The sequence below is a fragment of the Crocuta crocuta genome, unplaced genomic scaffold, assembly GCF_008692635.1.
Source record: "Crocuta crocuta isolate KB4526 unplaced genomic scaffold, BGI_CrCroc_1.0 scaffold120, whole genome shotgun sequence".
Taxonomy (NCBI): Eukaryota; Metazoa; Chordata; class Mammalia; order Carnivora; family Hyaenidae; genus Crocuta; species Crocuta crocuta.
Window position 1 is genome coordinate 311,269 of NW_027527375.1, and position 12,565 is coordinate 323,833.

At 34.7% G+C, this 12,565-nt stretch overlaps 1 protein-coding gene across 7 annotated transcripts in view; it reads left to right on the top strand.

The window, feature by feature from the left end:
* The window catches only part of LARP1B (La ribonucleoprotein 1B), a 115,106-nt gene that overhangs the window by 20,989 nt on the left and 81,552 nt on the right, over positions 1-12,565 (top strand). For 6 of the 7 annotated variants that reach the window (XM_077766271.1, XM_077766361.1, XM_077766448.1 and 3 more), the window contains exons 6-8: positions 1,491-1,634; positions 1,858-2,029; positions 5,715-5,859. In XM_077766271.1, the coding sequence (XP_077622397.1) occupies positions 1,491-1,634; positions 1,858-2,029; positions 5,715-5,859 (461 nt within the window). Of the gene's footprint in view, positions 1-1,490; positions 1,635-1,857; positions 2,030-2,991; positions 3,238-5,714; positions 5,860-12,565 lie in introns of those variants that run through there. The other variant, XM_077766508.1, reaches the window with a different exon arrangement.

Sequence of the window (12,565 nt, forward strand, 5' to 3'; positions counted from 1 at the left end):
TGACTGATAGTCTCAGAGTTCTTTATACAAAATATATTTTTATGACAATTGTGTTTAAATTACAAAAAAATTTTGTGTGTTCCAGGGTGTATTATACAGTAAGGATTACTGTGGGTAAGGCAGAAATGTTTGACAAAGACTATATTAAGCTATGCATTGAAGAGGAATTGCAGCATGTAGGGCAGTGATTCTTAATAGAGATGATTTCCCCTCACTCCCAAGGGGGCATTTGGCATTGTCTGGAGATAATACTGTTTTTCACCACTGGGGGGTGGGGCGGTGAGTGAGTGCTACTGGCATCTAGAGGTAATGGATGATGCTATGGGGTGCCTGGGTGCCTCAGTCGGTTAAGCGTCCGACTTTGGCTCAGGTCATGATCTCATGGTTCATGGGTTCGAGTCCTGCATCAGGCTCTGTGCTGACAGCCAGCTCAGAGCCTGGATCCTGTTTTAGATTCTGTGTCTCCCTCTCTCTCTGACCCTCCCCTACTCATGCTGTCTGTCTCTCTCAGGAATAAATAAAACATTAAAGAAAAAAAAAGGTCGTGGATGATGCTAAGCATTCTATAGGCCCCTACAGTAGAGAATTACTGGACTCAAAATGTCAATAGTACCAAGGCCGCAAAAACCTTGGTTTCTTAAGATATTTGGACCTTCAAATTTATTTGATTATTCCAAATTGTTTTTCAAAGTGGATGTGCCTGGCTTTGTGCCTTACTAACCTTTTCTTCTTGGTCATTATTTGATTAATTATAGGACCTGAAAATGTTTGTCAGACTGGGGTAGATCAAATTCTGTCTTAATTTGCATTTCTCATGACCACTGAGTCTGAACACCACTTTTTATGTTTGTTATCCATTTGTATTTCCTGTTTGACTGCCTGTCTTGTAGCCATTTTTCCCATGGAGTTACTGTGTGTGTGTGTGTGTGTGTGTGTGTGTGTGTGTGTGTGTGTGTGTGTGCGCGCGCGCACGTGCATATGCATGCGGGCTAGTGCATTCTATATGTATTCTAGGTATAATTCTTATATTGTACTGCAGATGTTGTCTCCCAGTTTGTTTTGTGTTTTCATTTCCTTTTTTTCTTTAAAAGGAATTTCTTTTACTTAAATTGAGACGTTTCTTTAAACATTTTGTGAAAACTTTTTAAGGAGTTTTTTTTACATAATGCAAACTCCGTAGTCTTGGAACGTCTTGAATCTTGAATAGTACCATCGTAACAGAGGACCTCTTTTTTTTGTTGTTTTAATATATTATTTTACTTACTAGAATGTTTTTTTTGTATGTCAATGCTTTTGTGGACCCTCTTTCATGCCAAGGACATTTTGACCAATTCTTACAAGCTCTCTTAAGTTTGTGTCTATCTAAAGAATGCCCGTTACTAACAGCTAGTTACAAAGTAGGGAGGCATAGTTGCTATGTTTTCATAAAAATAGTCATGTTATTTACGGTTGCAAATTTGAATACATAAAAATATTTTTGTTTTTAAAAGGTTGGAGGCGTGATAGAGAAAAGAGAGATGATCAAGATGAAGTTTGCAGCGTGAGAAGTGAGGGTGGTAATATCCGAGGTTCGTTTAGAGGCCGAGGAAGAGGCCGAGGACGGGGAAGAGGACGAGGCAGAGGAAATCCTCGATGTAGGACATGAATTTTCATTTTGTTAAATGAAGTTTGAAAAAGTGTGCAAGCCCTCTGTTAGTTTTGCCCACTATCCCATATAATGTTTTAACTAGTTTTTTTTGTCTGATAATTAAGGTGGCTTTGTAGTTGTTCCCCTTTGAAATAATTCACTTTGGATTTTTCTTTTCTTTTTTTTTTTTTAATCTGTAATCACTTTTCTTTCTCTTTATTTACATCAAGTGAACTTCGATTATTCATATGGTTATCAAGAACATGGTGAAAGAACTGATCAGCCATTTCAAACAGAACTTAATCTTAATACCAGTATGATGTATTACTATGATGATGGTACAGGCGTACAGGTGTATCCTGTGGAAGAAACATTGCTTAAAGAGTATATTAAACGCCAAATGTAAGTCGATCAGATATAGCAGATGGGATAGTAACCTCAAACTTTAACATCCTTAATAGTGAATATATTATAGTACATTTTTAAAGCCATTTCTTAGTAAAATTGGAAGATTTTTAATAGCATTTTGTTTTTTTTTTCTAGAAAATTTTAGTGAAGTATTTTTTAAAAAATTATATTTGGTTCATGTTCTTTAAGACTCCTGCTTTGTTCACTGTTCAGGTATTTCTCTGTTTAAAGGGTGTTGAAAGAGAATATTGTCATGGTATATTAAGAGTGAGTAAACATAAGAATATAAAATTGCTATATATTTGAAGTTGAACAAATGCAGCCTGGCTTATTATTTCCAAATAAATGCTTATATTGAAATTTGCAAATGAACATAAATGACAAAAAATGGTGATAGATTGTTTTTATTTGGCAAATGATTTCAGAATTCTAAGTTTGTTTTTTAATTTTTAAGTTCTCTTTCTTTGTGGCACATTGAAAGGGAACCACCTAATCTTTTTTAGTTCAGAATTTTTATTCTAGTTTTCATAATAGTTGCCTTCTTAGTATTGAAGTTGATGTTATGAGAACATTCTCTTGTCTTTAAGAATGTATTGTATGTACAATAGCCCTTGTACATATTGGTATTGTATGGAATGTTTTGCCTATTTATATAGTATGTTTATATAGTGGTGAGAAAAATTTCCCCAAGTGATTGCCATAACCGGTTTGCTGAAATTTGATTACTTTTTTATGCTTACAAAGTGAAACAAAAAGGCTATTTTTGAAGGGGTTGAAGCATCTTAAAAAAATTTTATCTTTAAGAAAGAAAATTGACTCTGTTAGAAAATAATTTCTTCATCAGCATCATCCAGGCATCTCCCTGGGATGCCTTCATGGTGGATTTGATTGGCTTATATACAATATGAAGCAGCTTGTTTATTTTGTTCTTGCTTCTTTTGTTACAGTTGACGCAAACACTGAAGAAAAGGGCCTTTTTATGGGCAGAAAGTGCCTGGCATGTGGCTATCAACTTCAAACCACTATTCCTGTCTTTTTTGTAACTCATGCTGCCAGGTCCCTTCTGAGACCTGACAGTGGATATGCAACTCCATGTCAGGATAATCGGCCTCCATTGTGCTCATACAAGTGAGGGAGGAGCAGAGCTACTTCAGTGTTGACAAAATTTGTGATCATGCAGTGTAGAATCCAGAGCTTCTAAGGTAGGACATGATAATGTCCCCTAGGACACTGAACAAAATGTCAGACACAGCACTGGGCATGACTCCTTTTTTTCTTGTTACTGTTTCAGCAACAGGATTTTTGGCCGATGTTAGAGCACCAGGTTTACAGGTTTAGAATGGCTCTTTACTGTTAAGCTTTGATTAGTGGACTTCTGGAGGAGTCATGCTTTTGACTTTGTTTTCTTTGAGGTTTCTCATACGTAATATAAATAGGCTCATTGAGTAGGGTTTACATTTTTCTCTTTGAGAAGTTACTGAAACCTTTCTTGCATTTGTGAAAAATTATGCTAAATGTATTTGGAAGTAAGAGGCTGAACTGTATTTGGATGATTGAGTTTTTAAAATTATTTTAACTGAAAAAATATTGTCATTTTTTTATATCAGAATATTAAAAATTTAAGATCTTGATTATTTCTAGCTGAGACAGTCTCTTCTGACATTCATTTGTAGAGATGAATAGTTTATAGCCCATTAGAAGTTTAAAAAATAAATACTATAGATAATAGGGTGATTTATGAATTTATTTAGATACTAAGATTTTCATGAAGTGGTAGAATAAAAAAACCATCTTATTAATGATTCAGAGAAGTTTTTGTCTAAGAACAGTTTTAACTTGTGACTGAATCAAATGTCTTAATATGTGAAAATTTAGAATTTAAGCATATATATGTATTATGTGCCACTATGCCAGGTACTGTGAAAAGGACTTTTGAGGTACACTTCTGAAGTACACAGAAAGGACTTTTGAAGTACACTTCTAAAGTACACTTTTGAAGTACTCAAAAATCAGAACAAATGTATTATGTGCCCACCACATGCCAGGCACTATGAAAAGGGCTTTTGGAGGTATAACAAAATCAGAATGTTTATTTCTTCAAGACTTAAGGTTTTTTTCTTCAGTGTTTAAGACAAGTAAATGATTTAGTAGTGTTAACTGAGATGTCAGTAGTAGTTCACTGATCTAAGGGAGCTTTGCACTTTGATCATTGGATAAATATCTGAGTATAAAGAAATAACTTGAGTATTTACATTTCTAAAATAAGATTTTTTTTCTCCCAGTGAAAAGTAGCTCAAAGCCATTTCTCTATAATGGATGGTCATTTCTTCAAAGTTAGAATTTGACCTAAATATTTCAAGGTTATCTTTAGTAATCCTGTGTTAATATCAAAATACATGAGTTGGTGTCCTTTCTCGTAATTTGTCACCAATATTTGAAAACTGTCTTGGATTTGGGAATAGTATAGGATTATTAACTTGTAGATCATATCATCATTTATATCATGTATTTCTTTTATATTCTTTTCTACATTCTCCCCCATTTTGTCCTCTTGTTGTCCCTCTAATTCTATTTTTGTTTTTCTATATGGAGTCTGTAATTAAAAAAATTTTTTTTTCTAATGTTTACTTTTTGGGGGGAGGGGCAGAGAGAGACGGAGACACGGAATCCAAAGCAGGTTCCAGGCTCTGAGCCATCAGCACAGAGCCTAACTCAGGGCTTGAACTCATGAGCCATGAGATCATGACCTGAACTGAAGTCAGATGCTCAACTCACAGAGCCACCCGGCACCCCATGAAGGCTATAATTTTAAACTTGTTTCTCAAGTGCTATTAAGTATATTCATATTATCTTTGTATCTTAGAACTTGTAGTTATTGATCTTCCAGTTTATACATTTACATTTCTCTCTACTTTCCTAGAAAAGATTAAGGTATCTAAGCTTTGTCTGTATTTTTCCTACCACATGTACCTCATAGTATCATAGATATTCCTTGTTTGGCTGTATATTATATTCATTCTTAATGTCTTTTATAGTTCTCTCCATCAAAGATACAGGGAGATTTTGCAAATATGTAATTGTGTGTGTACACTTGTGCTCATGTATTTACTCAGTTTTTACTCATTAGCTTTGTGCTGAATGCTAGGATTCAGAATTAAACAATGTCACTACCATGTCTATTTAGAAAACAAAACAAACTGTAATCTACTCTGTAAACTTCACAAAGAGTACTTTTAAGAAAGCAGTCCTCAGTGATGTGGAAAAATTTGGAAGGCAATCTGTTGACATGTGTTTGGTTGTTATTTAGTGTTTAAATGAAACAAGTTAAAGTAGCTTTTAATAAAAAATTTCCCTTGACACATTAAAAAATCAGTTATTCACCTATTTTAAAGTAAAATGCTGGTTAATTCTTTATGCTAAGGTAAAGTTGATCTAAGTAGAAGTTAATATTTTTTGGAAGAGAATCAGTATTCTAAGTTTCTTTCTACCCATGGATAAGAAATTATAGCTTGGTAGGCTTTGGTCTTTTATTTGCCTTATATCTATGTTGTATTAAGTCTTTATTACTAGCAAAATAATTTTAAAGCTGTTGATATGTAAGTAGTAGATATTTTTATTACCTGTTGAGTAAATGAACTTAACTTATGTTTATATATTTTTGTTTGTTTCTTTTTTCCAGAGAATATTACTTCAGTACAGAAAATTTGGAACGGGACTTCTTTCTTAGGAGAAAGATGGATGAACAGGGTTTCTTGCCTATTTCTCTGATTGCTGGTTTCCACCGTGTTCAGGCTCTCACTACAAACCTTAATCTCATATTAGAGGTAATTATTCCTTTACAGAATATTTGCACGACAGTCTGTACCTCCCATTCAATTACATTGTGAAGATAACTCTGCTCTAAAAAGTATATTTAAAAAAAATTAAAGGGGTACTTGGGTGGCTCAGTTGGTGAAGTGTCCAACTCTTGATTTCCATTCAGGTTATGATCTTAAGGTCATGAGACTGAGTTCCCCTGCTTGGGATTCTCACTCTCCTCTCTCTGTCCCGTTACCACTTGCATGTAGGTGCGCCTTCTCCCTCTCTCCATCCCTCCCTCCATTTCTCTCTCTGTCTCTCAAATATTAAAAAAAACAAACAGATGAAAAACAACCTAAGGAAGGATGCCTGGCTGGCTCAGTTGGTAGAGAGTCTGACTTCAGCTCAGGTCATGATCTTATAGTTCGTGGGTTAGAGACCTGCATTGGGCTCTGTGCTGAGAGCTCAGAGCCTGGAGACTCCTTTGAATTCTGTGTCTCCCTCTTTCTCTTTGCCCCTTCCCTGCTTGCGCTCTGTCTCTCAAAAAATGAATAAATGTTAAAAAAAATTTTTTAAACTCAAGAAAAAAAAAAGCAAAAGATAATCTATAGTTGCCTAAGGCTTAGACTATATCCCATGGCCTTTTTTTCATTTTATAAAACCCAAATAAATTACTGACCTTGGAAACCCCTCAAAGAATTACTAATGGTGTTACCACCTGTTTTTAACCTGATCCTTCAAATTTGGACCTTCAAGTCTTCTTCAGGTTGCTGCAAAATAGCATGTATTTCTATTTATTAAAATTTTGAGAGCTCTTCATGTGTTATAGAAAAGCTAATTTAAAGCAGTCTTTCCAGTTGTATTCTTAATGCTTTTATTAAATTTTTTGTCCTGCTCTAGAAACTTCTGTCCAACTTCTAGAACCACTAATCTGATTTTTGTCCCTTTAGTCTTGCCTTTTCCAGAATATATATATATAAATTACATGTTTGTATGTAGTTCATAGCCTTTTATATCTGATTTCTGTCACAGTGTAGTGCTTTTTAGATTTATTCACGTTGCACGTTGTCAGTTATTTCTTCTTTCATATTTATTAGTATTCCACCATATGGATGTGCTTCAGTTTATCCATTCACTTGTTGAAGACATTTGGATTGTTGCTAGTCTTTGAAGTTTATGAGTAGAGGAGAAAGGTCTTTTTTGTGGAAATGCTTTCATTTCTGTTAGGTCAATATTGAGGATTGTGGTTCTGTCATGTATGCTAAGTGTATTGACTGTAAGAAATTGCCAAATGTCCAAAGTGGGTTGGACCATTTTGCATTCCACCATTTTGTGTGAGAGTTTCATTTGTTCTATAGCCCCATCAACACTTGGTTTGTCAGGTTTTTTGAATAATAGATATGTAGTGGTTTCTTACTGGGGCTTTAATTTGCATTTCCCTAATGACTAATGATGTTGAGCATCTTTTTATGTGTTTATTTGCAATCAGTGTATCTTATTTGTTGAATTATCTGTTCAGATATTTTGCCTATTGGAGATTTATTATTTTTTTTAATTGTCAGAGTTCTTATTCTGGATACAAGTGCTTTTTTGTGTGTATTTTACAAATTTTTTTCCCAGTCTTTGTCTCATGTTTTTCTCCTCCTCCTCCTCCTCCTCCTTCTTTTCTCTCTCTCTCTCTCTTTCTCTTTCTTTCTTTCTTTCTTTCTTTCTTTCTTTCTTTCTTTTCTTTTCTTTTCTTTTCTTTTCTTTCTTTTTCTTTCTTTCCTTCTTTCTTTCCTTTCTTTCTTTCCTTTCTTTCTTTCCTTTCTTTTCTTCCTTCCTTCCTTTTCTTTCTTTCTTTCTTTCTTTCTTTCTTTCTTTCCTTTCTTTCCTTTCTTTCCTTTCTTTCTTTCCTTTCTTTCTTGTTTATGTTTGAGAGAGAGGGAATGTGAGCCAGGGAGAGGTAGAGAGGAAGACAGAATCTGAATCAGGCCCTATGCTGACAGCAGCAAGCCTGATGAGGGGCTCAAACTCATCAATCATGAGGTATGACCTGAGCTGAAGTTGGATGCTTAACTGGCTAAGCTGCCCCAATGTCCCGCATCTTCTAATTTTCTTAACAGATCTCTTTGACGTTTTTAGCAATTTTTTTCGAATGTGTGTGCTCCATTCTTTAAAAACTAGGTATAGGAAGAGTCAATATTTCAAAACAGTATAAATCAGCGATTTGTTATTTGTTCATGTGTAATTAATGAGTCTTTGTTTTATGAAAGTTGTTATTTCAAACAGTGCCATTATTGCTTTTATTTATAAATACCATTTAAATAAAGTTTCTTTGTAATTTGAAGAAGACTTAGTTTTTTCCTATAAGCCTTAGTCTTCAGAAAAAAAAATATTTGTAGTAGAATGACTTTATTAAGTACTTCCATTGTATGTGCTAATAGCAAAGATCTATTTCATCTGCCATTTTCAATGAAGTTGTGACTGATTCCCCCACTCTCTGTATTTTATAGGAATCTGGTTGTAATTTTATTATTGCATGCTTTTTTTGGTCTGTTGGTATTTTCATTAAGCCCTCGAGCATAATTTTCAAGTCATTGATTATCTGTTTCCTTCTATCTTATAGTAGAAGGGAAGGAATATTAAAAAAACTTAGGCATTACGGTTATGGTTAGAATTATTGATCGAGTAAGAAATACTACTATTATGAAATACAGAAACACATAAGCACAGCATAGATCTGCATTCACTAAACATTCTTTAGGTACCTACTGTTCATTACAGTGGGAAAGGTGTCCTTTATCTGTTAAGAATGTAAGATTTCATTGGGTTTTGCAGTATAAACATAGTGAGTAAGAGCACGGACTTGACAACCTGCATGTACATCCTCATAGCTCTGTGACCTTGCATAAAGTCCTGAGACTCTATAAAGTGGAAATGCTAACACTAACACTACATACTTCATAGGGCTGTCCTGGAGATGAAATGTGTGATGACAGTATCTGGCACAAACAGTAAGCCTTAAATAATGATTTGCTGCTATTGTTAATTTTCAAGGATGTCCTTCTATTGTTCATTTTCTTTTTTGGGTCTTCATTTACTTTCTATCAACTTTTTGCTATGTGTACTTTAATATGCTCAGGTCTTTTCATTCTTGAAACAGTCAATCAAAAGAAGTAAAATATACTTGAGCTCACACCCCTATCTGCCCTAGTTGAGGTTTTCCTTTTTTTTTTTTTTTTAATTTTAATTTGGAAAGAGAGAATGAGAGCCCATGAGTAGGGGAGAGGGGAAGACAGAGAGAGCATATCTCAAGTAGGCTCCATGCTGATGCAGCGCTCTGTCCCTCAACCCCAGGATCATGACTTGAACTGAAATCAAGGCTCAACCAACTGAGCCACCCAAGCGCCCCTGGGTGAAGTTTTCTACACAGCCAATCTAACTTATTCCCATTTGTTTTCAGCTTACTATATAGATATTTTACTTTGATACATGCATATTTTAATATGATTACTGGTTTTTAAAAATTTTTTAAATATTTATTTTTGAGAGAGACTGAGAAACAGAGTGCAAGCAGGGAAGAAACAGAGAGAGAGGTAGACACAGAATCTGAAGCAAGGCTCCAGGGTCAGCTGTCTATACAGAGCCCAGTGTGGGGCTTGAACTCATGAACTGTGAGTTCATGACCTGAGCCAAAGTCAGAGGCTTAACCAACTGAGCCACCCAGTAATATGATTACTGCTGTAGTGATATTTATCACATAATTATAGTATAGATTTTTGTCTATAGGTATCATAGTGTGCATGAAATCTCTGTTGATTATTTACTACTCACTGCAAGTTTGTACCTTTAAACATCAGTCTCATCCCCCCACCCACTGTTTCCTGGTAACCTCCATTTTATTCTCTCTTTTTTTTTTAAGAGTTTCATGTTTTTAGGTTCCACATATAAGTGATACCATGCAGTACTTGTCTTTTGGTCTGACCTATCTCATTTAGCATAATGTGCTCAAGGTCCATCCATGTTGTTGTAGTGGCAGAATGTCCTCCTTTCTCACGGATGAGTAACATTCAGGTGTGTGTATATATATGTATATATCATACCACATCTGCTTTATCCATTTATCTGTTGATGAGTATTTAAATTGTTTCCATATTTTAGCTACTGTGAATAATGCTGCAATAAACATGAGCATACAGATATCTCTTTGGAATTCTGTTTTTCTTTTTTTGGGGTATACCCAGAATTGGAATTACTAGATCATACGGTAGATCCAATTTACTGCATTTTTTTTGTGTGTGTATCTTTTTTAATTTTTTAATGCTTTTTATTTATTTTTGAGAGTCAGAGACAGTGTGAGCAGGGGAGGGTCAGAGAAATAGGGAGATACAGAATCTGAAGACAGGCTCCAGGCTCTGAGCTAGCTGTCAGCACAGAGCCCGACGCGAGGCTCAAACCCACGAACCGTGAGATCATGATCTGAGCCGAAGTCGGATGCTTAACCAATTGAGCCATCCAGGCACCCCTGCATTCTTGATTCTTGCTCCACAGCTGAGGTCTATTTGTGTCTTCCCTTTTATTTTTTTTTTAAATCCAATTAATCCTGGAACTTTAGCTAAACAGTTCTGTAACTCTGTTCAAGTTATTTAACCTCTTCATGTTTGTTTTCTCATTGTTAAAATAGTACTTAAACGATCATAGAGTATAAAGGCTTAAGAGAAGTGAATTAATTAATTCACAGTATTTGTGAAGTCCTTAGAACTATGCCTGCTACCCTTATCCAAAACCTTGTATTCCAAATTGGCTGACTGTGGTTCCTTAAAATGTGTGCTTCTGTCTTCGCACATGAAAATCTTCACTCTTGATACCGGGCATAGGACCAGGAACTAGGAATACATTATCTGTGTATTCTAACATTGCTAGTTATTCATAATAATAGATAACCATTAAGAAAAGGACCGGGGTGCCTATGTGGCTAGCCAGTTGAGTGTCCCAACTCTTGATACTGGCTCAGGTTATGATCTCACAGTTTTGTGAGTTAGAGCCCCATGTCAGGCTCTGTGCATTGACTGTGTGGAGCCTGCTTGGGATTCTCCCCCTCTCTCTGCTCCTCCCCAACTCATGCTCTCTCTGTCTTTCTCAAAAAAAAATAAATTTAAAAAAAAGTACCAACATTAATAGAAAAAACTTCAGGTATCCAGAAATATTAACTGTACACTTTAACTCATTGTTTAGGAGTTCGGGATATAACCATGGTTTGGTTTTTACTAAAACTCTTATCTAGATCTTTTCCTTAATTTTGTGTAAAACAATTTTTGTCTGATGCTTTTAAGATCTAAATCAAAACTTCTGTTTGTTTTCTTCTTGAGCTTTTCTTTCAATAGGGAACAATTTCCTTTGATTTAAGATTCATAGGGTATATGGTGAAGAATTTCTTCCTTCCCATCTTTCTCTAACAGTGAATTAGTTAAATCTTTCTTGGTGACTATCATTGTTATTTCTTTTCTGTTTATTAATTCTCCTGAGATAGTTCATGTTATACTACGTACATATTTTTATGCTTTTCTTTCTAAAAATAGTATATATTAGAAGATTACTCAATAGTTGTATATAAAAAACTTTGGGTTTTTTTGCCTCAGGTTTTTTCTTTTGAATTGAGGCATAATTTATACACTGTATATTATAAATCATAGGATTACAGATGACTTTTCCCTATGAATATAGTTGTATAATTGATAACCAGGTTAAGATATAGAACATTTTTAACATCCCAGGAAACTCCCTTGTGCCCCCTCCTAACCTGTACTACTATACTCTCACAGGTAATTGCTTCTCAGAGCTCTCTGATTTGTTTTTTTTAACTTCACATAATCAGAAGTGTGTGTATTCTTTTGTATCTGACTTGTAGTTATCATTTCTGTGAGATTTATCCATGTTGTTGGTTTGTAGTGGTTGTTGACTATCCATTTTGGGGTAGTATTTCATTGTGCAAATATAACACAATGTATTTTTCCATGCTCCTGTTTGTAGATACCTGGGTTTTTTCCAGTTTGAATCTGTGATACTGTTGTGAGCATAATTGTACGTATTTTTTGCTTGGCATACGTACTTATTTTCTTGTGAACTGATGGGTAACTGGGTGTGTGTGTGTGTATGTGTATATATATATATATATATATATATATATATATNGAAAATTTTAAACCACTAGGAAAGTTTCAAGGTTTTTTTTTTTTTTTTTAAGATTCAGATATAAATAACATGCTGCAAAATGCAGAGGTCTTAGGTGTTTGAGTTTTGAAATTGTGTAAGCCTGCCCCCCAAAACATCTGTTACTCTAAAAACTTTCTTAATGGCCTTTCCAGTCATAGTCAGTCCTCCCCCACCAACCCTCTGCCCCATCCCAAACCACTTTTCTGTTTATATTAGTATAGATTAATTTGTCTGTTTATTTGTACACATTTGTGTAAATGGAATTCTTCTGTCTCCTGGCTCTTTCATGAAATCCATCCATATTGTTGCAGGATCTGGATGCTGAGTATACTATAGTTTACTATGAAGGTGCTATTGCTTGTAGAATGTTCAGTAGACAAAACTGGGAAAATATGTTAGGAAAAAATATAGATATCACCAATTGAAACTTTTTATCATAGGCTTCTTCCTTATTTCCTTTATTCTGTGTTTCAGACTATTTTTTTCAGAGAGTATCCTGATTCCCATCAAAAGAGTTTGTTTTTAAGTAATTCATAA